The sequence below is a fragment of the Empidonax traillii genome, unplaced genomic scaffold, assembly GCF_003031625.1.
Source record: "Empidonax traillii isolate 1590-97213 ecotype Southwest subspecies unplaced genomic scaffold, ASM303162v1 scaffold1236:size281543, whole genome shotgun sequence".
Taxonomy (NCBI): domain Eukaryota; kingdom Metazoa; phylum Chordata; class Aves; order Passeriformes; family Tyrannidae; genus Empidonax; species Empidonax traillii.
The window spans coordinates 172,529-198,171 of record NW_020956429.1 but is presented as its reverse complement, the minus strand read 5'-3'; the positions used below and the strand labels follow the sequence as shown (position 1 = coordinate 198,171).

Sequence of the window (25,643 nt, the reverse complement as noted above, 5' to 3'; positions counted from 1 at the left end):
TACATAAAAAGCACAACTGTCAACAATGCAAGGTGAAAGTGGTGCAGTTTGAGAAGAGAGCTCTGTATAAATGTAAAAAGCCTTTTAAAAAGCTTCTGTACAAAGTTATCCAGTCAGTATATACTGAATTTTTAAGTTATTGTGTATTTTAAAAATTAATGAAAGATACAATTATAGCAGCATTACCAGTGACCTTCTCTAAAATGAGTCAATCAGGAATCTGTAGACATTTCAGAACTGTTTTCCATGTTTCTGACAATTTTTCTCCAAATAATGACATCCAGTCCTGGCAATAAAAGCCTTGCCTTGTTTCTCCAAAGAAGAGTTTGGGAAGCATTTTCTGGTTTCTTGGCAATGACTCCACTGTAAGCTATGCAAGAACCAATTGGGAAGTTGCTGTCCTGTTAGCTAAGATTTTATGCAGAGTTTTAACTGCTTACTCAGAGGGCTAGAACAAAATCTAGACAGGTTAAAGCCTCTAAATTACTTTTCCATGGCTTAGGTTGGAGAACCTAGTCAGAAAACCTAAATACCTATCTGAATACCATCTGGGCTCTTTTATTTATTGCTTCTCAAGCACTTCCAGATCAGACTGCTTATCTAGAAAAATCAAAGTATACTTTTTTTGTTGGCTTCTCAGAGTGGGACCTTCTTTTGTCTTCTATTCTTTCAACTAACAATTAAGAGCTTTCAGTCAGATCATGATAGACAAAGTTATTGAGACAAAATTTATGATAGTTTATTTCCTTTTCCCCTGTATCATCTTGGTAGTTTATCTATGTTCGTTAAAACCATCTACCTCCCTAATTTACTGACCAGACAAAGTAAATGAAAAACAAAGCCACGTGGAAATCAGATAAGATGAATGAGATGGTATCTTCCATGCAACATGAGGACTCACCAGTTGAGTAGGGAAAAAAAACCTCCCACCAATCTCTATTTTCATCTCTTTCCTTGGGACTTGTTTTGTTTATTTACACTGGATACAGAAACTGTTAAGTACCAACTGGAGCACTTAGTGCTAGCACTTATTGATAGCCTAACCTGTGCAATTTTCAAATGTTGCAGCTCTTTTCTGTCTTCCCAACCCTCTCTTGGACCTGGCCACCCCAAGAGATACAGTGGGAAGACATCATGTGCGTGCACCTTACTCTCTATGGAAAAAGATCCAGTGATGTAGTTCACAAAATTGATAAAAGCAGAGTTCAGCTGCACTATTTGGCTTTACTCAGTCAGAGTTTTTGTCCTCTGGTGGTTTGTTTAGCCCATTTTTGATTTCAGAAACAATGAAGGTTCCCGTCACTTCCCAAGGAAAGCTGTTTGAGAGACCAGTGGAGCCCCACAGATAACAAAGCACTCTTTTCCATTCCTTGTGTTTGTTTACAGCAACTCACTGAAGTTTCAAATGCACAACGAAGTCATCATGAACTGCAACATAACCTTCATCATGTTATCTGGTCAATTAAACTATTCTGTAGGTGTCCAGGTGGCATTTAGTATTGGTGAGCAGTGCTCACAAAGGGTGCAGGTGCTTGATGGCTCCTCTACAGATCTTATATCTGAAGCCTGCACCACAGTGACTGATTAGCCTTAAGGAGCTTTTTATTAGCAAGGGGAGGATGGGACCTTACTACTTGAGGAATCAGGTGACCCAGAACCATCTCTGCAGCACAGAGGAAAACATCCCTCTCTGTTCACACTCCTCTAATTACATTTAGTGTAGTATTGTTTCCATCTAAATTATAGCAATTATACACAAAGATCTTCTTTGAAATCATTTAATTAAAGACTATCTAATGCTCTGTGCTTTTGGAATGCTAATAGGCTGCTTTCCACTTAACAAACTTTGGAGTTTTTTCATTAATTATCATGGAAGAATTTCAGTGTTGGAGATTTGGTTTAGCTTATTTCAGTAGATGTAAAAATCAGGTAATTCTGACAATTTTTCTAAAACAGAAAGAAACCTTTTACTCTCCTGATGGACAGTTAGCTAAGGGTCAATCTGAGGAACAAAATCTTCCTTGAGATACATTGATTGCCAAAGTGTTGGATATCTTTGGCCCTTATATCTTCTGAGTTCAGGCAAATGTATGTGTTTGATCATGTTCTCTCCTCCTTTTGCTATATCTTTTTATATAATAAACACTCAAGTCAAATCCTAAACTGGTATAAATCTGCAGGGCTAAAAGGTTTCTGCCTGCTGCATTGCTGCTTTGCAGGAATGATGTTTCAGTCATGCCTCACATCCAACACAGACAAGACTGTGCTGACAGCAGTTGTGGTGTAAGAGCTGCTGGGCCTTACCCAGTGCCAAGGGAAAGTGGGAAGGGGAACTGCAGTTAGAATTCCTATCTGAGCACAGTTTTGGAGGCCTTCTGCATCCCTCTTCCTGTGGTCTTTCCCTTTCCTCCCTTTTCCCTTCTTCTCCCAGCAAGTGCCCTGGCACTCCATACTGCTTTGTTTTCTGAGGGTTTATCTTGGTCCAGGATGTGCATTCTGTGCTGAGGAACAGGAATTGCAGCTTCTTCTGAACCTTCACCTGAAAGCCTTGGTGTTTCATATCCGTAATACCCCACAATTAGGACTACACTGAGAATTATTCTGGAGAGCAGCAACAATCTACCTAATAAATCCATTCAACCAGACAAGTCCTTCCCCACCTACTCACTTCTGTGTATTTGGCACAGGTTCTTTTCGTATCCTCTTCCTTTCTTGTCACCTTTGTGGAGCAGACCTTGGATATAGACACATGTCCACAGCAAACCCACAGCTCCAGACTCTCAGATCTCACCCACCCACCTTTCTCTCCCTGATACCCATGAGCTGAGATAGGTCTCAGTGGGAGAACATGACTGATTCCTGAACAGTCTTTGTTTCACAAAGAACAACACAATGCAGAGGATTTTTGATGCAAGTTAAAATCTACAGAAGGACTGAGGGTAGAGCAAAGCCAACACTGTATAATTACAGTGTAAACTAAGACGGTCCAGAGTAAAGAATGGCATCACGCTGGGGAAATAGCAGGATCTGAATTTTGGTCAGTGTGTCAAAGTCTTCTGTTTCTCCTTATTTCATAGGAAAATTTGTTCATCTTCTTTCTCCTTCTTTCTTTGTTAGTCTGGAATAATTAAAACAACAAAAACTTTAGCCTCAGAAATGGCTTGGGTAAAAACATAGATTGGTGAAAGATTTGGAATAATGAAAAAAATCACTCTCTGCCCTCTAAATATTGCAGTAATGGTGATGCAGTGACATTTCTTGAATGTCAGAAAAGATCTGGGTTTTGGTACATACAGAATTTTTTAAATTTGGAACTCGTGTTTTAGATGAAGTATTAGGTTCTTTTATCTATTCAAAAGAGTCAAAACCTTGGCATGTTATAGGGACAAATCAACTTGATCTTTATCTGCTGATGTGTACTGAGATTTCCCCCTGTTGATGAGAAGCTGTAATATTATTCATAGCTTTTAAAGTCTGATTACCTGTCCTAATCTCCTCATGTTATACACCTCATTGTACATCCAGCTGCAGTGGATTGAAAAGTTCCTCCTTACTGAGAAAATCACAGTAGGCAAAGAAAATGGAAATCTGTTGCTTGATTGAAAACTGAGCACTCATGGAGTATTTTGTTTGGGCACCTAGTCTCAATTTATTAATTAAACCATGAGTTTGCCATGATTTTGCTTTCTCTGGTGAAGGTATGAGCTTTCAACATGTAGAGTACCTGGTGGTACTTTGGTGATGTGTGTCATCACTGCTTATTGCTGCCTTGGTCCTTCTCTTCTGGACGCTTAAAAAATTACAAAATTTTCCCTGCATGTGGAGAAAGGCTGCATAGTTGAAATGGAATTTAGAGAGACTTGTATTTGACAACCATCTCTGCTCACAATATTCTGGTCCAAACATGGGGAGAAACCTCTGCTACAATTCAGTTTTATATGATCTCTTTCATAATTCTATTTGTAACAGATCTGTGCCTGAGTTTCAGATTACATTTGGAGTCCTTCCCCTATTTTTTGAGTGCTGACTCTTCAGCTCCAGCTGCTCCTGTATACTGACTTAGTCTTGTGTTATCCTAGATTTGTGTGAAAAATGTGTCATTTTCATCCTGAAAATGAACTTATTGCTTATTACATTGATGAACCACGGAGTGTGATCAATGACTGCTGATGATGAGTGACCTGCTCACAAGAGTAAGAAAAGCTCTGCAGTGGTGATCATTTATAATTCCACCCCTTCTAGCTGCAGTCAGCGTTCACTAAGTGGAAGGGACACTACTATCTTTAGTCCATATCCCAAATGTTAATTTCTGGTGTTTCTTTTATAATTCATTAAGTAGTAAGTTTGTGCAACACATATGTTCAACAGTAAAGAAACTGTGTTAGATAAGAAAGGCTTGATTTTGAGACAGCCAAACATTTGCTTTCTTGTCTAGTTGTTTATTGTTCTTGAGTAATACAATATTAGACCAGGGTCCCATTGGGCCAGGTACCACAGTCATGGAAAGACCTCCCAACAGAGGCTGTACAAGGTGTCAGGAAAAGGATAAACAATCTTAGGACGTCTTAGGAACAGAAAATGTTAGTCATGACTGAATATCATTTTCTGGAATCAACCTCCAAGACTGTGTGTTGGTTTCTGCAGCTGAGATTCACAAGACATTGTTTGCATAATGGAAACATGTCTGGCTGACTCTCTTTCTTTCCTATTTTTTTTTGTCTCCCATCCTCAGAGTTTTTGGGCACTTCAGTCTCCGTTCTGAATGGCAGCTGGTCAAGGTGGATTACAAGTCCATCTTCAGCCGAAGGTGTAACAAAGATGACTACCAAACCTGGCATCTGCACAATCAGGTATTCCCACTGTGTAGGGAGGGATTGATGGGTGTTCCTTTTCCTGCACTCTGTGTTGCCTGGCAGGAATGCAGTTGTTATTTCCAACAGAGTGTAGGGATTTTTTTGCATCCCTTGAAGAATATGCATGAATAAACATGGGCCCAGTCTTCTGTGGGCAAGTTCAGGAGATTAACTTCTATTTTTATAAAAATAATCCATTGCACCAGATGGATCTTTTTGGCCTCAGTTCTTAGGGCAGTGTAAAACCTCACCTTGTGACTGAATTGTGGAAGACGCTGAACTCTTTGTAACTCTGTCGGTGACTCATGAAAATAATTTTGTTTCACTTTACTTCTATTTTCCCTACTCAAAAATGAAAATAAAAACATGTATTCATCCTACAGGTGTCTATTAAACTCTGGGGAGCTCTTGAATAAAAGACACCAAAGAAGACAAAATGATTTCATTCTATTCAAGGATTCATGCTTTTCTTTTCATCCTCTCTGGCTTATTTTCATGCTGGATATATTTAGGTTCTGAAGTGACCAGAACTGAGAGGGCAATACCCTCTGCAGATTACTTATGGGCTACTTGCCGCCAGCAGGATGTCCCCCACCCTGCAGGGGAAGATAACCAGAGCTAGAACCATTGGCACTGTGATAGTCCTGAATGAAATCCATGAATTAGAAATGAGCATTAATTTGCAAGGATATGTCAGATAAGTGAAGTCATAGAAATGAATAAATGTAAATAATTTAAATGATAGAAAAGGGAAGACACGTGTGTAACCAAGGGCATCATTGTTAATGGGAAAGAGAAATATTTCAATTGGGTATTGTCTTTTTTTTTCATATTTCTATGCAGACAAATTATTTCTGCATCACAGAAAATTCTGTTTATAGCAGCTCGCTTAAACATCAAATGTTTCTTTTAGATTAGGTACTCCCAGTAGTGTTCTTGAAAACCTTTGCATTCAAAAAGCCCAGCAAATCACACCATGGGAATTATTTGAGATCTATAACAAAGCCAGGTCTACTAAGGAAAGATCAAAAGGGAGTCAAATCCTGTGTTCCACACCTAGATTTTGTCCCTGCCTTGTGTTTCAGGCTTGGACACTTTCTTCTGCAGCAGACATATGGAAGAAACCCTGGAGTGCACCCACACTGTCTTTTCAGGATAATTCATAGGACTCGATATTGGTGGATGCCTTCTGAAATGTGGCATAAGTGGCTGTGATGGCTTGGGCATCCAGACATTTTGGGCACATTATCATTATCATCCCAACTCAATGCTGAACACACTGCACTCATAAGTCCTCCCATAGTGACTTTTAATTTTGCAAAGACACAAAAGGGAGCTGGACTCTGAGCTTCCAACTCTCCCAGTGGTAAATGCTTGTTTTCATTGCCTTTTGCATCTTTTGACAAAATGCTCCATTTAGGACACAGCTGCCACTACAAATCTCTTTCTCCTCTTGTTCCTTGGCTAATGAAGGGGGAGCCTTGTGTCATGGGAGAGAGGAAGATCTATAAAAAACGCAAGCCTGGAGTCCAGTGTTCCCTAGGTCAGGATTATTCCCAAACTGTGGTGTCTGAACCGTGTGTCTGTGGTCAAGGAGACTTCGAGTGGTGAGTACGGGATTCTGGGGATTTTTTGCATGAGCTATTCTTGTAGTGGTGTCAAAATAATACCCAGATAGAAAACCTTGCAGAGAAACTGAGTCTACTGCGGCTTTGTGTCTGTCATTACACCATATAGCAGAGCTATGACCCCCATGCCTGTTGCATGGGGGAGGTTTCCTTCCATCCACAGGAGAGATTTGTTAAATTCCATGAGAAATTCAAGCCTGGAATTCAAAAGCAAAAAATTGCAAGTACTGATTGACATTTTTGTCTGTCACTCTAGGAGAGTGACAGTCAGGACATCTATGGTGCAAAGCATGTCCCTTTCAGGAGAAAGAGGGAATTTCTCTGTCCTCACTTACAAGGTTGTTGAGTCCCTAGGGAGCAAGCTGGCGAAACATGCACATTTTTATTGTTATTCCTTTGAATTGCTGGGAACCGTTTGTTGCTTTTTAACAATGTTTTATTGAGAAATTTCTGAAAGGGCTTCTGTGACATGACTACAGCCCACCCTTGTCAGATATAACTACTTGTTTTGCATAAATATTAGTGTTTCTAACTTAATGGGGCCATAATTTTCAAATTGCTTTAAGGTCACTTTGAAAGCAGCTTAAAAATAAAACAGGGGGAAAATGAAACACTGTTTGATACTGCTTGACAATCAGAGATAGGAGATGGGAGAATGCACAAGTCAGAATCTCTGCACAAGGAATTACTACACTGAACCTGTGATAGGCAATATTTCACAGATTTAAAACTGTTAATATCTGTCGTGTTTGAACTTAAATGATCAGAATGTCATTGAAATAGAATTCAAGATACCCTGAAAGCTGATCAGCTGAGAAAACATTTTAATTTTTATAGTAGTTTATCAGTGTCTGACTCAGTATTGGTATAGTTTCCAAAAACTTCCCGTACCTTTGAATACTTTCTGAAGAGGTATGAGGCATGAGATCTATGCATTTATTTGGACTTAGGCCAGCTGAGCCTCACAGTTCTGTTTTAGAGCATAGGCATACTGAAATATAGAAAAATGAAGACAAAATATAGACCAAAGTGTTCTCTTGAATATAATAGTAGTTTGGCTTTAAGAGAGGTTCAGGGATATAGAGCAGGGATTTTCATCTTATCTGGATGGATGTTTTATTTGTTCCTAATGCCAAAATTACATCTGAGACTCCTTACCTTGACTCATGAGATTTTTCCCCTTTGCTTTCATAATGAGAACTTGCAGGACAAACTATCTTGCTCTACAGTATCTGCCCTTGGCGGTGGCATATGCCTCTAGGGTGAATCAAGAACCAATCTCTAGAGGTACTTATGAATTTACTTGGGGTTTTTTACCCTTATGCTGCTTTGTGCCTCACCAGCTTTCTATTTTCACAGTGAAGTTTGTCTTTTCCAAGCTGTAAGTGGAAAACTGTGACGGCTAAATTGGACTTAAGTGCTGTTCTGCCTTGAAAAAGATCTGCATCAGAACTCACTTTTTCAATCAATTGACGGGTTCCTTGCTTGCATTCACTATCATTTTTGCTGAACTTTACTGCTAACATGAGAGAATATTGCTGTTAACCTTGTCAGTCCCACGGAGAAAATGCAATAATGCAATTGCAGGATAGCACGCTCGCTTTTGTTTCAGACCCTGCGCTGCCAACAGAATTGTTAACTGGCTTCCAGTTGCAGAATTGTTATAGCTGGTGATGGAGAATCAGAAGAAAGTGCTTCAGTTTGAGTTTTGATGCTAGTTGGCAGGGCTGACTGGAAGGGGTGGGGCAGTCAGTTTGAGGAAAACACTAGCAGTGCTGGAAATGGAGCACCAAAGCTGGATTATCTTGAAAGTGATTTTCAGAGAGAAAGGTGGACTCATCTGCTCTGACTTGTGACTTCTAAAGCATAAGACAATTATTTAATCACTGGCAAAATACAGGTTATTCTAGAATACAATTTAGATTCATCTGCCTTCTTTGGGACATCAGTATGACAAGTCCCTTTTCTCTCTGCCGACCAGAAGGTGGACAGGACGGTTTAAAGGAAAGCTCCTACTCTTTCGCTTAATGAACTTTCAAGAAAAATGTTTTCTTTTCAAGAAAAAAATATCCACTCATCCTTTTCTCACTGGGTTCCCAGCGTCCAGTTGTTCTTGAAAGCACTGACTGGTCTGTCCCTTGTGTTGAACTGAGCCGGTCCTGTGGAGTGTCAGGGAAAGGAGGAGGGTCAGCAGCTGGGGTGTGTGACTACACTGACCACTAAGTCCCAACAGACAGGCCCTCTGCTTCCCCAGTAAGTAGGTTTGGAGGCTGGTGCTGGTCTGGGAGCATCTCAAGCTACTAGGTGTGACGATGCCTGCCTTCGCGAGCCATGGGGATGGGATAAATGGCTGCAGCAGCCCCATAGCAGAGACTGTGAGGGCCGTGCTCCCTCCCGTTTGGTCACAGCACCCTTGCCCCTCTCTGCCTCATGCTTGCAGTGCTGCTTTCTCCTGTTAGGTATAAGGCTAATCTAAAATTCAGGGGCATAAATTACGATCCAAGGCCCCAGTTCAACAAATCCTCATGAGTCAAGATCAGGGGTGACTCCTGCCAACCCTTGCAGTCATTTTCAAAAGCAAATCCTGGCCTTTTTCTGGCAAAAGGAACTCCAAAGTGTTATTAAAGCACTTGCTGATCTTTCTTTTCCCTCCTCCTGCTTCTTTATTTACCCTGTCAAGATAGCTTTCCTGACAAAGACAGCACAGCAGCTGGACTTGATTATTTCCTTAACTTATGCAAACCCTAGGGCTTATGAGAAGGAAGGTGGGCAGCATGCGAGGTTTTAATATACATTTACCAGAAGTTAATGAACAAGCACAGAACCTTGAGGCCACACAGCAATGTTGTCTTTAATGTTATTAAATATTTATGCAGCTCTTTTCTTCTCCTGGGCAAAGTACAGCTCCTCCTGAATATTTTTAATTACCAAGTCCCTGCCAGGCATTTTTGACTGTGCAGGTTGGACCCACTGAGAATGATTAAATTGAATGTTGAGAGAAAGAGCATTAGGGAACCTCCAAACCTTTTAAAGTAGCTTGCAGAATTTTTGTCCTCCAAAAAAGGAACATTAGCAGCCCGGGTCACTGGGAACATAGCACAATTTTGTCTCACCAAAGAACTTCCTAGAGACTTTCTGTTGGCAGTTCAGACTCTGAATGGGAGAAGGACAAAACTCAGATTGTCCTAAAGGGCACAGAGAGGTTTCAAGAGTGGCTTCTGTAGTGTCTTTGTTTTCACTGAGGTTTAGTGTGTTGGCATTTCTTAACTTGCTTCAGGCAAAAATCCAGAATCTCTCTTTATTTGCCCTTTGAATCCAGACTGTGAATAAAGGCTATGCATAGAAACCTGATTCAGAGCCTATTAAAAGTTATGGAAAGCTTTGGATTAATCCTATTGCTTCATCATTGTATTGGCACACAAAGGCAGCTGTAAAAAGAAGTTTTGCGTGTGGTTATGTACACTTCCACTCTTAGGTGGTCCAAAGAAGCATCGATACCCTAAATTACCTTCCCTATGTGACCAATACCATGTAATCCTTAGACTACCATTTTGACGGTATTGTTATAGTTTAATTAGAAAAATATTTGCTGTATTTTTCTCTCAGGCAAGTCATAGCTCAGTCAGAGAGCAGGGAGGCCATTAACATACATAAATATACATACAGTGGCTAGTTGTTCAGGAAATGCTTCTAGTGTTTTATATTCCTAGCTACTTTGTTGGGAAAAAGTGAAGAGATATATCTTAGAATTAGTCTGGTTTGTTCTAAAAGCAAAGACTGAAAAAAGCAAGCAAACCGAAAGAACCCAAAAAGTGAAATTTAAATTAGAGATTAATAGGAAAAGAAATTAATGATACAATTTTCTTTCTTATTCATCTGTGTTTTGCCAAATGAAATTCCAGTCCTTCAGTGCTCTGCAAGGTGGGTAGTTCTGGTGTTGTCAGATATCACATGCCTTCTGTGAATCATGTTCCTGCCTCTCAAATTAGTCCATTACTTTGTCTCTGGATGAGCCCAATCCATGATGTCATGCAATCCAGCAGAGAACCCCGAACACACACATGCTTTGGGGACATCACCCAAAACTCTGAGCTCAGTCCAGTAGATGGGTACAGTGATGCACTCCTGACTTGTCTCCATAGTGACTATGGGTATGAGAGGCACAGCAACAACCAGTGTATCCCAGCCTTCTGGTTCAGCCCATCCTCCCTGTCCAAGGATTGCAGCATTGGTCAGAACTACTGGAACAGCACTGGGTAAGTGAATCTTACAGTCTGTCTGGTTTTGGTGATTTTGCAGTACACAAAGGGAATCTGGATGGTTCTTCTTCCTCTGCATCCCATCTGGCTCTTTTCCAGTCATATTTATGGGGTAATGTGTGCAGCAGCATCTGTATGGAGCACTGCCTCATTCCTCAGAGACAGGGAAAAGCAAGTTAACATAAGTGACATGTAGATATTGCATTGCTATCAAGTGATGTGTGATCCCTGGAGTTTAGACTTGGAGCTCCCCTTTGCTGCAAAATTAAAATGTGAGTCAAGAAGGTCTATCTGAGACAGCTGAACATTTAAAGGTACAGGTTCAAGGTATTTCACATTGTTTTTTATTGAACCTCTTACTATCTTACAACTCCTATTTGTATCAGCTTCTAGGAAGGCTCATATGAGCAATTTTTAGCCTCTTTTTATTTTTTTCCTTTGCCATTTTCACTTTGCATAGACAATGCCTTGCATTTCAGGCAAGCTACATGTGCTGATTTCTCCTGGTTTTATTCAGAACAGATCAAAAGTGTTGGTTTATTATGGTAGTATCACTTTGCAAATGCTATTCTATCATGCAGGAGATGTTGTGAAACTCTGTTTGCACTGACTTGTGCAAAACTGTTGGGATTTGTGTCTTCTTAACTAATCCTTTATTTTTACTCTTAAATTAATAGAAAAGGTTAATCCCCCTCAACAATACTGCGAGTAGGCAAGGACCTTGCTTCTTAGCTAACCTCTTCCAAGAAGAGCTAAAAGAAGAACCTATTCCTTGAATCATTTTAAAATTGAACTGGACAAAGCCCTTGGTAGATAATTTCAAGTGCCTTCTAGCACAGTACAGGCAGACAAAATATCATAAAAAGCATAATTAAAAAGCTATGATGCAGGGTGCAATCCTGCAGGCATGGGGAGTTGGAAGAGTTCTCTGCCCTTTAGCAGGGCAGAGTAATTCACCTCCACAGTGTGTCTTTTCAGTGATGCTGCTGAGAATCTCAGGAGAAATTTGGATAGTGATTGGTTTGGCTTTCTCCCATTTAATAAAGCATTGGGTTTTGATTCTTCCTTTTGGTGAGGGAATCATGCAGACACTTAGCCTTTGGAAAAACACATGCATAAATGTGGAGAAACAAACAAAAAAAACCTAAACAAAGGAATATTTCCACCCACTGTCTGAGCCCAACCTCCTTTTTTGACTGTTCCCCAGGTACCGAAGGATTGTGTCTAACAACTGCACAGATGGCTTGAGAGAGAAGTACATGGCCAAGATGGAGAAATGCCCTGGAAAAGCACCTCGGGGATTGCACATCCTCACTAGCGATGGAAAGCTGGTCATGGAGCAGGGACACAATGCCACCTTCATCATCCTTATGGAAGAGGTGTGTTAGTGGTCTCAGCAAACTTTTCTCTGCAAGACTGACATTCTTTTCCTTCACTTTTCAGGTTGCTGGGAGGAGAATAGCAATTGAGTGGGATTACAAAAAGGCCAGGAGTCCTGAGATTTATGAGATTTAATAGAAAAAGGCTATAGGTGAAACATACAAGCAAAGCATCAAGCTGATGTTTGGCTGGTTATCTTGTCTATCAGGCTGATGAAGTCAATACTAAAGGAAGAAAGATCTGGACATAAATTTGTTTCCCCCCTAGCCTCTTGCTGCTTCCAGTGAACTGCAGATTATAGTGTTTGTGAGGCTGAAATGGTGTTTCTATGCTTAATAATTCTGTTTTTGAGATGCAAAGCTTTAGCTGACTGAACATTTTCAGACTCATGGGGAGCAGTGAGGGGTATTGTTGTTTTGCAGTAGGAATTGAGCCTCCTCAAAGCACCCTCTCAGCCCATATCTATTGAATTTATTTATTGGTATGATTCCCTCTGTAGCCAACAGTAGCGTAAATGATACCAGGCCATGTTGCTGCCCAAAGCATCAAAACATTGAGGCACTTCTGGTCAGCTCTCTGAGTCAGGTACCAGTCTGCTTAGCAAACACATATGGTGTGACCTGTGTCACCAAGGTTTGTGACACACTGGAGGCTTGGAGAGCTAAGGCAGGCCCTTGGTATGTGTTCAGACTGATAGGAGACTTTTTCAAATGATCTTATGCTGCTTCTGGCCTGTGATTTGATTTGGTGTTTAGGGATATATGTGACTACACCTCAAAAAAATTCTACTGTGTTTGCAGCTGATGCACTCCTCTGCTGGCTTCTGACTGCCCACAGAAGGTGGTGTTGGAGGTCAAATAGTGATTTTACCACAGTTGATTGTGTTGCATCTGTTTTCTAATCAAATGGAAGGGTCAACTCACAGCCTCACTTCTAACATCCTTAGGTGTCTCAGCAGGGACAGCCAGGGACTGGGGACCACAAGTATATTTTGTCCTCTGCTCTGTCCTGTATGCATAATTTTGGTACAGTACCTGAGGAGAGCTGGGAGGCAGACCACCCACAGACAAAGACAGACTGACACACAAACACTCACGCTAAATCAAATTCTTATACAGTAACTAAGTGTTTCATTGGGACCACACTAAACTGACAGGGCCTCTTAACACACTTCCTTTAGAGATTCATGCATGCTCTGCTTTTATACAAAGGGGATTTCTTGTCTACTTGGCTGATTCTTTTATATTCTGCAGACTTGACATGGTAAGATGATTTGTATAGACACTAAGAGTGGGAGTTCAGAAAAGCACAGATATAATCTAAAAATTAGGATTCTAGTAGTAATTTATTAAGGAACTCAAGTGGAACTGCTGCGTACAAAGAATGATAAACAGATGGGGAATAAGGCAGCAGTCAAGGTAGCTGTAGAGTGGAGTCTATAAGACTTCAGAGATTGAAGAGGCAGCTGAATAAATATGTGAGGGCATTCACTCTATGTCCTTTGTCAAAAAATAATGATAGTTAGAAAAACATTTCATTGAAATAATTGTTTTTCTAAGACAAGAGGATCTTCAAAAACATGTCTTTTTAGGTGAACAGCTTATTCTACAGACTGTTGTGTTGTCTATTGAGTTTGTTTCTTAAAATAATAGACATTTCAAGAAGAAAATAAAAGGAACACTTAGATTTTGGACAAAAGTATTCCAATCTTTTAGTGTGAACCTGAGAAGAATTGTCATCAAAGGACTCCTTGGTAGTTGGAAGAAATAATTTCTGTAGAAGTCTTAATTATTACCTACCTTGCTGTCATACAGATTCATTCCTGAATTCCTCCACCTTCTCTGGTCAATCTCTTTATTAACTTGTTAGTTGTTAGTTTTGTACCTATGGTTACACTGACTTTCTGAGCCAAACAGCAGCCTGGCAAGCCTTCCTATGGATACATCTGTGTGGTCTCTTTTCAGCCTTCCAGCTGTTTCAGACTAACCCTGACAAGTTCTTCCCTACCTTCTATTACACACCCTAAATATATGGATGTGACTGACCATTGTGCTGTCAATGGTAAATGAAGACTTCATCATAGTTAATCAAAACCTGAATTTCTCAGGATTTAAAAAAATAACTTTAGTAGTATTGTTTATAGCAGTATTCAGAATACATGTGTGGCAATGACTATGGACAAGGAAATGCAGATTGACTGATGGTTTTGTTGTGCTTTTAAAAAAGGGGGCTGGACTGTGATTTGGACGTGTGAGGGAACATGAGGAGATAAGAATCTTTTTAGACTTTTTTTTTTATCTGAGTCTGGGTTTGATCATAAAGAAATAATAGACTGCCAAATTGATGTTGTATGAAGTTGTATTCTTGACCAGATATATGACTCTGTTTGTACCTGATCTTGTTTTGGTTTTGTACCCGATCTTGCCGTGCATCCCCAGCTCCCTTCTGAAGAGTATATAAACTCCCCTGAGGCCTAATGGTTGTTTATGTGGCAGCTCCAGTTACTGAAGTGTTCTGTTCCCTTATCTACTGTTTATGTCAGGTCATAGTTTCCCCCTTTCAGTCATTAGAAGGTGATTGCAAGGGCTGTAGTTGCAAGTGAGCTGAGAAGGCAAGCAATGACCAGCACTGAGAAAGTATTGAAGTTCTGCACATCTGTTAGAGGATTGCTGAACCGTATTTACAGAAAGAGGTAACCACATCCCACAATCATAGAATGGTTTGATTTGGAACGGACCTTAAAGACTGTCTAGTTCCAACCCCCTTGCCATGGGCAGAGATGCCACCCACTTGACCATGCTCCTCTGAGCCCCATCCAGCCTGGCCTAGAATACCTCCAAAGATGGAACATCCACAACTTCTCTGGTCAGCCTGTTCCAGTGCCTCCCCATCCTCACAGTAAAGAATTTCTTCCCAATGTCTAATCTTAATCATGTCATATTTTGATGACATCAGTTTGAGAGCTTTGTTAGAAAAGAACCAAAATGCCTCATGTAGATACACTCCCCTCACCCCTTCCCCACGCATATGTTAGATGAAATGCAACCCTCCTGAAATCAGTGAGAGTTTGGCTCTTAACTTCAGAAAGCAAAAATTTCAACCTATACCTACAGTTCTTGTCTGTTGTGACTCTAGAGTTTTTGTCACTTCACTAGTGTGGCTTCCAGACATGAAAACTTTTTCAAGCTAGTCTTGATGGTGATGACTTTGAAGGACTGTTCTACGGCAATAATCCATCCATTTCACTACCCTTTGTCTGCTCACTGATTTCAGTAAACAGAGCTCCAATCTTTGTGGCAGCCCCCACCTCATTCCCTTGCAGTAGTTTATGGGGCTTAAAGCAATAAAATGTGCCTTTTGAATAAATATGGAGAGCAATGATTTTTTTCCTTTTGAAATACCACCATTTCTATTTTAATCTATATTCATAAACTCCAGAATATCTGATATCATTGTGTGGGACTAACATGCTTGTTTTAGTATTTTATATACTGGATACAGGTGTACTGAAAGAAGAAAGAAAACATAATTAGTGTGATGGGCAGACTTTACGTTGAAGACCCAACTCATAACTGGATGGGAAGATCACCTGCTACTGTTTAGTCACAAAAAAACTGTTCCTGCTTCTCTACTTCAAACCTTCTCATTTCAGATAGAATCATATTGAAGAAGCAAGGAGGAAATAGAAAAGAGCAAAGGAGATGAGTTGCCATGATTGGTGCAAGAGATTTCAGCCTGAGGTCATCAGTTATGAATCCAGCCCAGATCAAATTTTTATCCTCTGTTCGATGTCTTCCATATGAGATGAACTTGCAGTCTGAATACATTCCCTTGAGAAGTGGTTTTGAAAGGTTTAACAAGCTATGGGAGCCTTTCTATCAAATAACTGAATATCCCAAGAGTGTAATTTTGTTCCTGCTAGAGAATTTTTTTTAGTGACTTAAAAACCTCTCTGTCTAAAGAATGTTATTGACTACTCAATATTACAGATAGGATTTAGTGTCCCTACCGCTCTAGTCCTCCAGGTATTCTTTTTGGTTTATACTGGATTTTTAGTGCCCTAGAAGGGGCAGAGGTGAAAATGGTGCCCTAATTAAGTCAATAGCCAAAACTCCCCTGGCTCCTGTGGAATGTGAATGATGGGGCAAGGAAGGAGAGTGATCTAACATATATAATCAAATATCTATATTTCAAAAACTACATGCAATAATCCTGATTATATGGGTGTGTATCTGAAGACCCTTAGTATAGACTCAAAGCAAATTCACATCTGAAAAATTCTCTTCCTGCACACTGATTTGTTAATGCAGGCATTGCCTATGAGGAGGATAAAGTCTGTGGGGGCTGCTGTGGAACTGATTATCTTCTCAGGGGACCTGCTTCACTGGGGTCTGTGTTCTGATGTGTGCTCCCAGGTTTCCATTCAAAGGACAAGGTCAGATGCACTTTCAGGACAGGGACAAGTAGCAGAGCACAGCATCCTGCTTATGTCAGTATAGCAATTGCCACTTATACAGGCTGATGGCAATTAACAGTTAGACAGCGGCTCCCATGAGTTTGGAGTCAGTGGAAGGCAAGAACTGGGACCCCTTGCCCTTACTGAATGTTTCTATCTCCACGTGTGCCTTTGTTGTGCCCTTTTGGTCTGAGTTGCTGACTGTGTGGGATAGAACAGCCAGATAGCTCTTTAATCCTGATTTAAGGACCTCTCTTTCCATGTCCTCGTGTGGTTAGAAGCTGTGATCCAAAATGGATCTGTGCTATGTATGAATGTGTTCAGACCGTATGAAAAATTGTTTATGGGTGTGAGGTGATCTTTTTCAGTGAGCCCAGTTTAGGACTCTGCAGGATTTGAGCTGGCTGTGGAGGGATTGTAGATGTGTCAGAATCATCAATGAGATATAAGGTTGCTTCCCTTCCTTACATCAGTATATACTAAAACTGTACATTAGCTTTGATCCTGACCCTGTGTGTTTACAGCTATAATGGGCTTTATGAGATGGCTGTGTAATATTTCTGTATTCCCTATTTAAAAAAAATGGTTAACTTAGGAGCAGGGATTTTTCAATTTAACTTTTAATTTCATCCTCAATATATCTAGGGATTTGCTTCAGTTTGGGGCTAGGAACATCTTGGAAAGGTAGTGGTATCTTCTTCATCTACAGTGAATACAGTGGAGACTTTTCATTAAGGGACTTGTGACAATACATCTTATGTATATGCAGAAAGCTAAAGCTACAGAGATTTAATCTGAGTTCTAGTTTTATTTCAGTTTAGCAAAATCACTGCAGTGGGCTTTAGCTCTGTTTAAATTAGCCTTGTTTAGTGTTACCATTAGTCAGCTGGGGGCAAGTATAAAGTAAGGCTCCAAGAAACTGAAATAACAGACACTTCTACAGTTCAACTACAGCAGTTTAAACCATGAATTAAATTAAAATAGTGCAACTGCTGCCTCTAGACAATACCTGCAGTGCTGGAATTTCTTGTCTGCTTTTCCCTCCTTCATTTAATAACTGTCATTGACAGCAATCCTAGAAGAGATTTTCTCATCATCTACTTCATTCTCCTGTGTATCTAGGCCCTGTCTTTGTGTTGAGTGACATTAGACAGAAAAATCTGTCAGTCCTCAGTGTGGGACTCAACCTGTATAAATTCAGCCATCCTGAAGTTACATGTCTAGCTGAAACTAGTCTTCTAAACTGTCTATCATCAGGGTATGGGAATGGATATTTGCAGGGGGTTCATGTCACCTGTCTCAGTTATCTTAGGTGGAGTGTTGGTCTTTTCTTTCTCTCTCTTTCACTGACAGTACAGGAAACCTGGAAAACTAGACTAGGCTAGACTCAGTGACTAGGTTCTATGTCTTTGGAATGTATGGGGGAGCCACTTCAACTATTTTCCTGTCTCCAGACTGTTCCCAATGCTCCCATATTCACATGGGAATTGCTCTCCCATTAACATCTAACCTATCACCAGTATGGTGTCTCCCATCTCACTGCTTGATGGAGGTACTTGTTGGCCACCACCCATTCAAAAAAGGGCTATGGAACGCCCTGGCCACTCCAGTGACACGTAATCCCCCACCATGCCTTGTATTACATGATTCAAACCTGGTCCCCTCGATATATGCACATTGAACACTCTGCCCTCAACAAATCTTTAAACCCAAGATGGAGGGTAACATCTCTTTACAGGTGTAAATGATCAATTATTCTAAGCATTGCTTGAATTACCAGCTGCTGACTGGAATCTGGCCACTTTGGGAAATGACAGAACAAAGCAAGGCTTTTTTGGAAAAGTTACAAGTTTGTGTACGTACTAATGAAATGGAACAGAGAAGTGGGATTGAGAGTAATATAAATCCCTCTTGTCAACCCGGTTTCCTAATTAAGCCTTCTCTATTGCAGGGTGATCTCCAAAGGACAAACATTCAGCTTGATTTTGGAGATGGCATTGCTGTATCCTATGCTAATTTCAGCCCTGTTGAGGATGGCATCCGGCATGTGTATAAGAATGCTGGAATCTTCCAGGTGACGGCATATGCAGAGAACAGCCTGGGCTCTGACACTGCTGTCCTCTTCCTGCATGTGGTCTGTAAGTACTTCCACCTGCTGGATTCCTTGGGTGAAAATCTGACCTCACTGAAAATTCCTGCAGCTTCAGTGGTGCCTGAGTATACATGCAAACCCAGATACACAAGCAGCTCATGCTCCTCCAGAGTCTTGGGCTTTGGGGCACTCCTCTAACTTGTTAAATAAACTACTGAATTAAGAGAAAGGGAAGGTTTCTTTTTTTTAACACAAGTATATGTGCAGTCTTCAGGGATACAGAAAAAAGTTTCTTGGGCTTCTTGAAAGGGTAAGAGACCAAGCAGCACATGAAACAAAGTCCAAATGTGTATTCTCAAAACATGTCTAATTCCAAGAAGTTTAGATTAAACTACTAAAATTTGACCCATTTATTCAGGATTTTGGAGTTTACAGTGCTTATTAAATGAAATAATAGATTATGCTGAGCATGCTTCCAGGGATATGAACATACTGAGGGCTAATGTGCTGCTTTTCATATTTCATGAGTTTGCCATGCATCCCTGATGTTTCCGTCCTGTTTGGTAGATCAATGCAATTTCCCTCCAGTTGACACATGAACAAACTCAAATACAGAGCTCCCAGCTAACTTTTCAAAGCTACAGGAGAAAGCAGAGGATGTGGAATGCAGGATGAGACAGGAAGATCACAGTTCTTTCTTCTACTCTCAGACTATCAGATCTTCTGGGCAGAGAACGCCATCTGGTTTTGCCCCTAATGGTGTTCACAGCCACGTCTGTCTTCCCTCTTTACCTGCCAGAATGTCCCCATGCCTATCTTTTACTTGAGCTTTCCTGCTGGAAGGAAGCAAGTTAGAAATGTCCAAAACTCAGGAACTTTTTCTCTTTTTTAAATTCAAGCTCCCTGTGCGAAGGAATAAATGTTCCTTGAAGCTTTTATTATGCCCATAATTCCCTCAAAGTCAATCATGGCTGCACTTAACAACCTGTTATTAGAGCATTAACTGTTTTTTACTTCACCTTGGACCATTAGCTGACAAAAGTGATGGTTACCTGGTAATAACAACCAGATTTGTATGGATTGTCTGATTTTTCTCATAGGAACTACTTTTTCATGGTGAGAATTTTAAAGCAGAATGCAACAAGGGGACAGTTCCTTGGCCTGGTTGCTCTGCTCCAGTTTTCTTCATCAGCCACTCAGATCTCTCCTTTGACTTATACAGAGTTCTTAGGTAGCCAGCTTATCCTTATATGTAGGGAAATATTTTGTGAGCCCTTACATTCATGCTAACCCTGAAATAAGATGATAACTCAGTACTAGAGTTTTAATTTAGTTTGATGTACTTAGTCAATATAGGAGGTTTGACCTTGAAGATCAAATGTACAGACAAAAATGCCTGTGAATCATTCTTATTATATGATCTGTCTGATATTGAAATCCTCTGCCAGAAAATAAAATTTAAAAAAAAAAAAGAAAAGAGCAAAAAGCTTCCTGGCTTCAAGGAACATTAGTTTTCTACCCTGCAGCTTTATTAGTGGTCAGTCAATTTTTCAGCTTTCTGGAATCTGCGGTCAAGCTGCTTATCTTGACATTTAAAGGAAGCAGAAATATTATTGTTTTTTCCTCTTACATGCACTGTCACAAACTATTTGGGGAACCTGCTATTCTTGAGCACCCAAAGTACCTTCTGTGGTCAGAGCTCAGGAGTGACTTGCTGGTAGATACCCCTTGGGAAAAGGGAAAAAAAAAAAAAAAAGATCAAACTGTAAGGAGTCAAAAACAACAATAGTGTCCCATTGTGCTTGGAGCTGTATGTTCTGGTGGTAAAAGAACAGCTCTTGCTTTCCAAAATCTTTGTAATCCAAGTAGATGGAGAAGTGATTAATGTCCCTATTTCATGCTTGAAGAGCTGAGAGGTAACACAAGAAGATCCTCTCAGTTAAAATCACCAAAGTTTCTGCTTCCGAGAATGAATGTCTTAGAAAAACGTATCTTTCTTATTTCATCCTTTCCATATCACAGGGATAGTCTGTCAGTTTTAAAGGTGTTTTAAAGGTACTACTCAGAAGGTAACACTGTCTAATGGACAGCAGTTATCAGCTGAAATTCACTACCAGCAAAAACAAAAGATTAAACAAGAATTGGAACAATGGAGATAGTAAAAGATTTAAACAAACTATCAAACAAAACCTCAGAATTTTTTACTCATATTGGTTTTCTAGAGAGGCACTGTCTTAATTCTGGACTTCATTCATTGGGTTTATGAGATACAACTTTGCATTGGTACTTTGTTATTTTTTTCAGTCTTTCAGAAACAAGTGCTTCAAAGAGTTAAATGCTTTGGTATGCCAATGCACACATCTTTCACGTAGTTCATGACTTTTTGCTAGTGGTAACTGACTCCCCAAAGACTTCCCAAAGTCAGGCCAAAGTCAAAAAGATAGCAAGGATTTCTAAAAATCATGAATCTTTCTTTTGGAGACCTTTTAAAAAACTGTCAGGGGTATTTAATCAAGTCAAAAATGCCTCTTATATAACCAGATTTAAGCCATCCTGGCTAAAATGATTTCCCCACAAATCTTAGTAGCTCAGTGGCTAAATTTTCTTTCTCTCTTGTGTCCTATCCCTCTAGCTTTCAGCAGCAACTTCCCTATCTAATGCAAAGCCAGCTCATTGTTATTCCACAAAATGCATTTTAAAGAATTCTTCTGTACACAGTACTGACCCTGTCTGAAATCAGCACTCTGGAAAATGTACATTTCTGGCTACTCTAGAATTAGGAGGAAACAAAAAATAAGATTTAGGGTTTATTAATCTATCTTTTTCTGTAGCCTATTGACTGCTGAAATTCTCTTTTATTGCTAAACTAGAGGCTTGCTACTGACATAGAACATGTGATTCATTTAAAGATTCTTACTGTTTACAGCTGTGCAGGGAGGACTTAACTCAAAGCCTCAAATAATGAACTCTCTCTTCCCACAGGTCCAGTGGAGCATGTCCATCTGAGTGTTCCCTTTGTCGCCATCAGAAACAAGGATGTCAACATTACTGCTGTAGTTTGGCCCAGCCAGGCAGGCACACTTACCTACTTTTGGTGGTTTGGCAACAGCACCAAGGTACAGATACCCTTTGGTTTATTTTCACTTCCTAAGCTTGTCACACGAGACAGGGAACTCTCTCAGCCCTAATAAAATCTTCTCGCCTTTGCTTGTTTTGTGTTTTAGTTTTTAACTTGTCTAAAAATTATTGTCATTATCTGAACTTCAACCTTTGTGAATTTTTTTTTCTCCTGTACTGTGCTGTTCTTAGGAGTCATTACTTTTTTACACCCGGTTGTTATCAGCCCTACTGAGCTCTGGAGACCACTGTTATTACCAGTGTTCACTTGCAACTTAACTGAACTGTATACCACTATATATGGAATAATACTGGCTTTCAACAGAGTGTTTAAAAACTGCTGGTGTTCCAATAACCATGGGGGTTTCCATTATGTACCAGTATGCCTTATAAAATGCAGGATTCCAACACACTACTTTAAAGTTCTTGGTGTTCAAATAAACAGTTGCATCTAGAATTTCATGCTAGAAGAGTCTAGCTTGAATGAACTGTTTGTGTTGATCCATGACTATTGTTCACAGTCTGGAATATATTAGAGAGGGAGATGGGATTTCTTTGTAGCAAATTTTCAAAAGATGGGCACAAATTTGTCATAAAGAGCCTTTTTATCAATAGTTAAAGTAAATTAAACTACAAGTTAATGCCATGCTTTCAAATGGAGAGAGCAGGATTGCTTATTAGCTACAATTTTTATTTTAGGCTTTAGGAGTGGGACAGGCACTATTCTCTATTCTTACAGTTGTGAATTGTACAGCTGAAAATTTTGCAATGTAGTATCTGCTGTTATTTAAAAAAGCAGTTTAAGTCACATCGTTGTCTACATTTGCAATTGAAGGTGTACTCTGAGGTGAGATCACAGCAGAAAGAAATGAGGATTTTACATGAAATATGGAACTTGAGATAAAAAATAGCAGGCAAACAAGTATTTTGTTTTCTCTTTGACAAAGCTGCTTGAGTTTTAACCTCTTACCCGAGGTGCCAACAGTAGCAGGAGAGGGGGGAAAAAACCAGGAAAGACTGTGTCTATGGAGATTTTACATCAAGTTAGGAAGCTTACTGTAAGAACTTGATTATTTTTGTGGGAGCATAATTGAGGCACCGGAAGAGCTCAGGAACAAAAACCACCTACTGTAACTTTGCAAGTTGCTGTGCCCTAGCTGAGCTATGGCAACCACCCACATACACATCTAGTCCATGACAAGTACCAGGTAATTCCACATAGTTTATACTGCACTGAAATAGAGGGATGCAAAATCACATTACAGTTCAGATATTTTTGGCTCACTGCTCACACATAGCCGGTTGTCAAAGTACATCTAAAACAATTTAGGTACTGGCAACTTGCTCATCTGCTTAAGCCTTCCAGTTTATGCAGGTGTCAGACTTTTCCTTACATTGTTTTTGTCCTTAATATAGAAGATAATTGTGAATAGGGCCTTTAAAAAGACTTTTTGTAATAGAAAGTAATCTAAAAAAAGGTAGATCGAAGCAGTGGCGTTTGCTGAAGATCTCTGTGCGGTTCTCATGGTGCTTGCACCTGGATTGCAAATATGAGCTGTTTAATCTTCCAACTTAAATTTCAGACCGTAGGTAATAGAGTACAAACAGATATGGATATGTTTGAGGTAGATGCTCTGGATATAGCTGCACATGGAGTGGCTGATCCTGTGATACCTTGGCCTGGGATGAGGAGAAGGCTGAGGTACTTAACACCTACTTTGCCTCAGTATTCACCAGTAGGACAGGTGGCCCTCAGGACAACTGTCCTCTGGAGCTGGGAGACAGGGACAGGAAGCCGAATAGCCCCCCTGTATTCCAGGAGGAAATAGTTGGTGACTTACTGAGCCACTTGGATCCACACAAGTCCATGGGACCAGATGGAATCCACCCAAGGATGATGAGGGAGCTGGCAGAAGAGCTTGCCAAGCCGCTCTCCATAATTTACCAACAGTCCTGGTGCTCTGGGGAGGTCCCAGATGATTGGAAGTTGGCGAATGTCACACCAATCTACAAAAAGGGCTGCAAGGAGGACCCGGGAAACTACAGGCCTGTCAGCCTGAGCTCAGTGCCTGGCAAGGTTATGGAGCAGATCATCCTGAGTGCAATCCAGAGCACCTACAGGATGGACAAGGGATCAGACCCAGCCAACATGGGTTTAGGAGGGGCAGGTCCTGTTTGACCAAACTGATCTCCTTTTACGATCAGGTAACCCACCTGGTGGATGAGGGGAAGGCTGTGGATGTGTCTATCTGGACTTCAGCAAAGCCTTTGACACTGTCTCCCATAATATACTCCTGGAAAAGCTGGCAGCCCATGGCTTGGACAGGGGCACTCTGTGCTGGGTCAGGAACTGGCTGGAGGGCCGGGCCCAGAGAGTGCTGGTGAACGGGGCTGCATCCAGCTGGCGGCCGGTCACCAGTGGTGTCCCCCAGGGATCAGTGCTGGGACCAGTCCTGTTTAACATCTTTATCGATGATTTAGATGAGGGGACTGAGTCCATCATCAGCAAATTTGCAGATGACACCAAGCTTGGGGGGAGTGTCGACCTGCCGGAAGGCAGGAGGGCTCTGGAGAGGGATCTGGATAGACTGGAGAGATGGGCTGACTCCAATGGGATGAAGTTCAACAAGGCCAAGTGCCGGGTCCTGCACTTTGGCCACAACACCCCCCTGCAGTGCTACAGGCTGGGCACAGAGTGGCTGGAGAGCAGCCAGGCAGAAAGGGACCTGGGGGTGCTGATCGACAGGAGGCTGAACATGAGCCAGCAGTGTGCCCAGGTGGCCAAGAAGGCCAATGGCATCCTGGCCTGCATCAAGAACATCTGCATTGGTGAGGCCACACCTTGAGTATTGTGTTCAGCTCTGGGCCCCTCAGTTCAGGAAGGATATTGAGGTGCTGGAGCAGGTCCAGAGAAGAGCAACGAGGCTGGTGAAGGGACTTGAGCACAAGTCCTATGAGGAGAGGCTGAGGGAGCTGGGGTTGTTTAGTCTGGAGAAGAGAAGGCTCAGGGGTGACCTCATCACTCTCTACAACTCCCTGAGAGGAGGCTGTAGCCAGGTGGGGGTTGGTCTCTTCTCCCAGGCAATCAGCAGTAGGACAAGAGGGCATGGGCTTAAGCTCTGCCAGGGGAGGTTTAGGTTGGATATTAGAAATAAGTTCTTTCCAGAGAGTGTGATCAGGCATTGGAATGGCCTGCCCAGAGAGGTGGTGGATTCAGTGTCCCTGGAGGTTTTTAAGATGAGGCTGGATGTGGCTCTGAGTGCCATGATCTAGTAATCACAGTGGGGTTGTATCAAGGGTTGGACTGGATGACCTCGGAGATCTCTTCCAACCCAGTTAATTCTACGATTCTATGATTGTACACATTGCTGAAATATGGAATAGTAAACATGGTGCCACTTACCTGTGGCCAAATCTAAGATTCTTCGCAAAGCATTAACTCTAGCTACATCATGAAATGTACTTCAACTCTGAGAGAAGTAGGGCAAAGGATACAGGCATAACACTATCAGCCACCTTTTTTTCAGGACAATAGTCTGCACCACATCAAAATTCCTTCTAGGATGTTTAATGTGCATGCCGGATTCTTCTCTGTGCCCATTCATGAGTAAACTCCGGCATTCTAAGCAAGGTGAAAAATGGGGACACTGATTTGTGTGTGAATGGAAGGATGAGGTGTGTAATATTGTGCACAGTGACTGGTATTGTTAGGTGATATATTCCAGTTCCATGCTGAGGGATTGCAGCTGCTTTTCCTGTTCAGCCCATAGCCATCCCAGGCAGAACTAGATGTGTCTTGTGTCACTGTGCAGTCTCACTCTCTCTGTGCTCCTGCACTGGCGAATGTTGTCTTAGACT

General features: G+C 41.0%; 1 protein-coding gene across 1 annotated transcript in view; it reads left to right on the top strand.

Moving 5' to 3' along the window:
• The window catches only part of SORCS3 (sortilin related VPS10 domain containing receptor 3), a gene marked incomplete at its 5' end in the record, with an annotated part of 108,966 nt that overhangs the window by 63,175 nt on the left and 20,148 nt on the right, over positions 1-25,643 (top strand). Inside the window, 6 exons of the mRNA XM_027906013.1 lie at positions 4,733-4,850; positions 6,327-6,460; positions 10,624-10,737; positions 11,948-12,119; positions 18,528-18,714; positions 21,651-21,784. Of these exons, the coding sequence (XP_027761814.1) occupies positions 4,733-4,850; positions 6,327-6,460; positions 10,624-10,737; positions 11,948-12,119; positions 18,528-18,714; positions 21,651-21,784 (859 nt within the window). The remainder of the gene's footprint in view (positions 1-4,732; positions 4,851-6,326; positions 6,461-10,623; positions 10,738-11,947; positions 12,120-18,527; positions 18,715-21,650; positions 21,785-25,643) is intronic.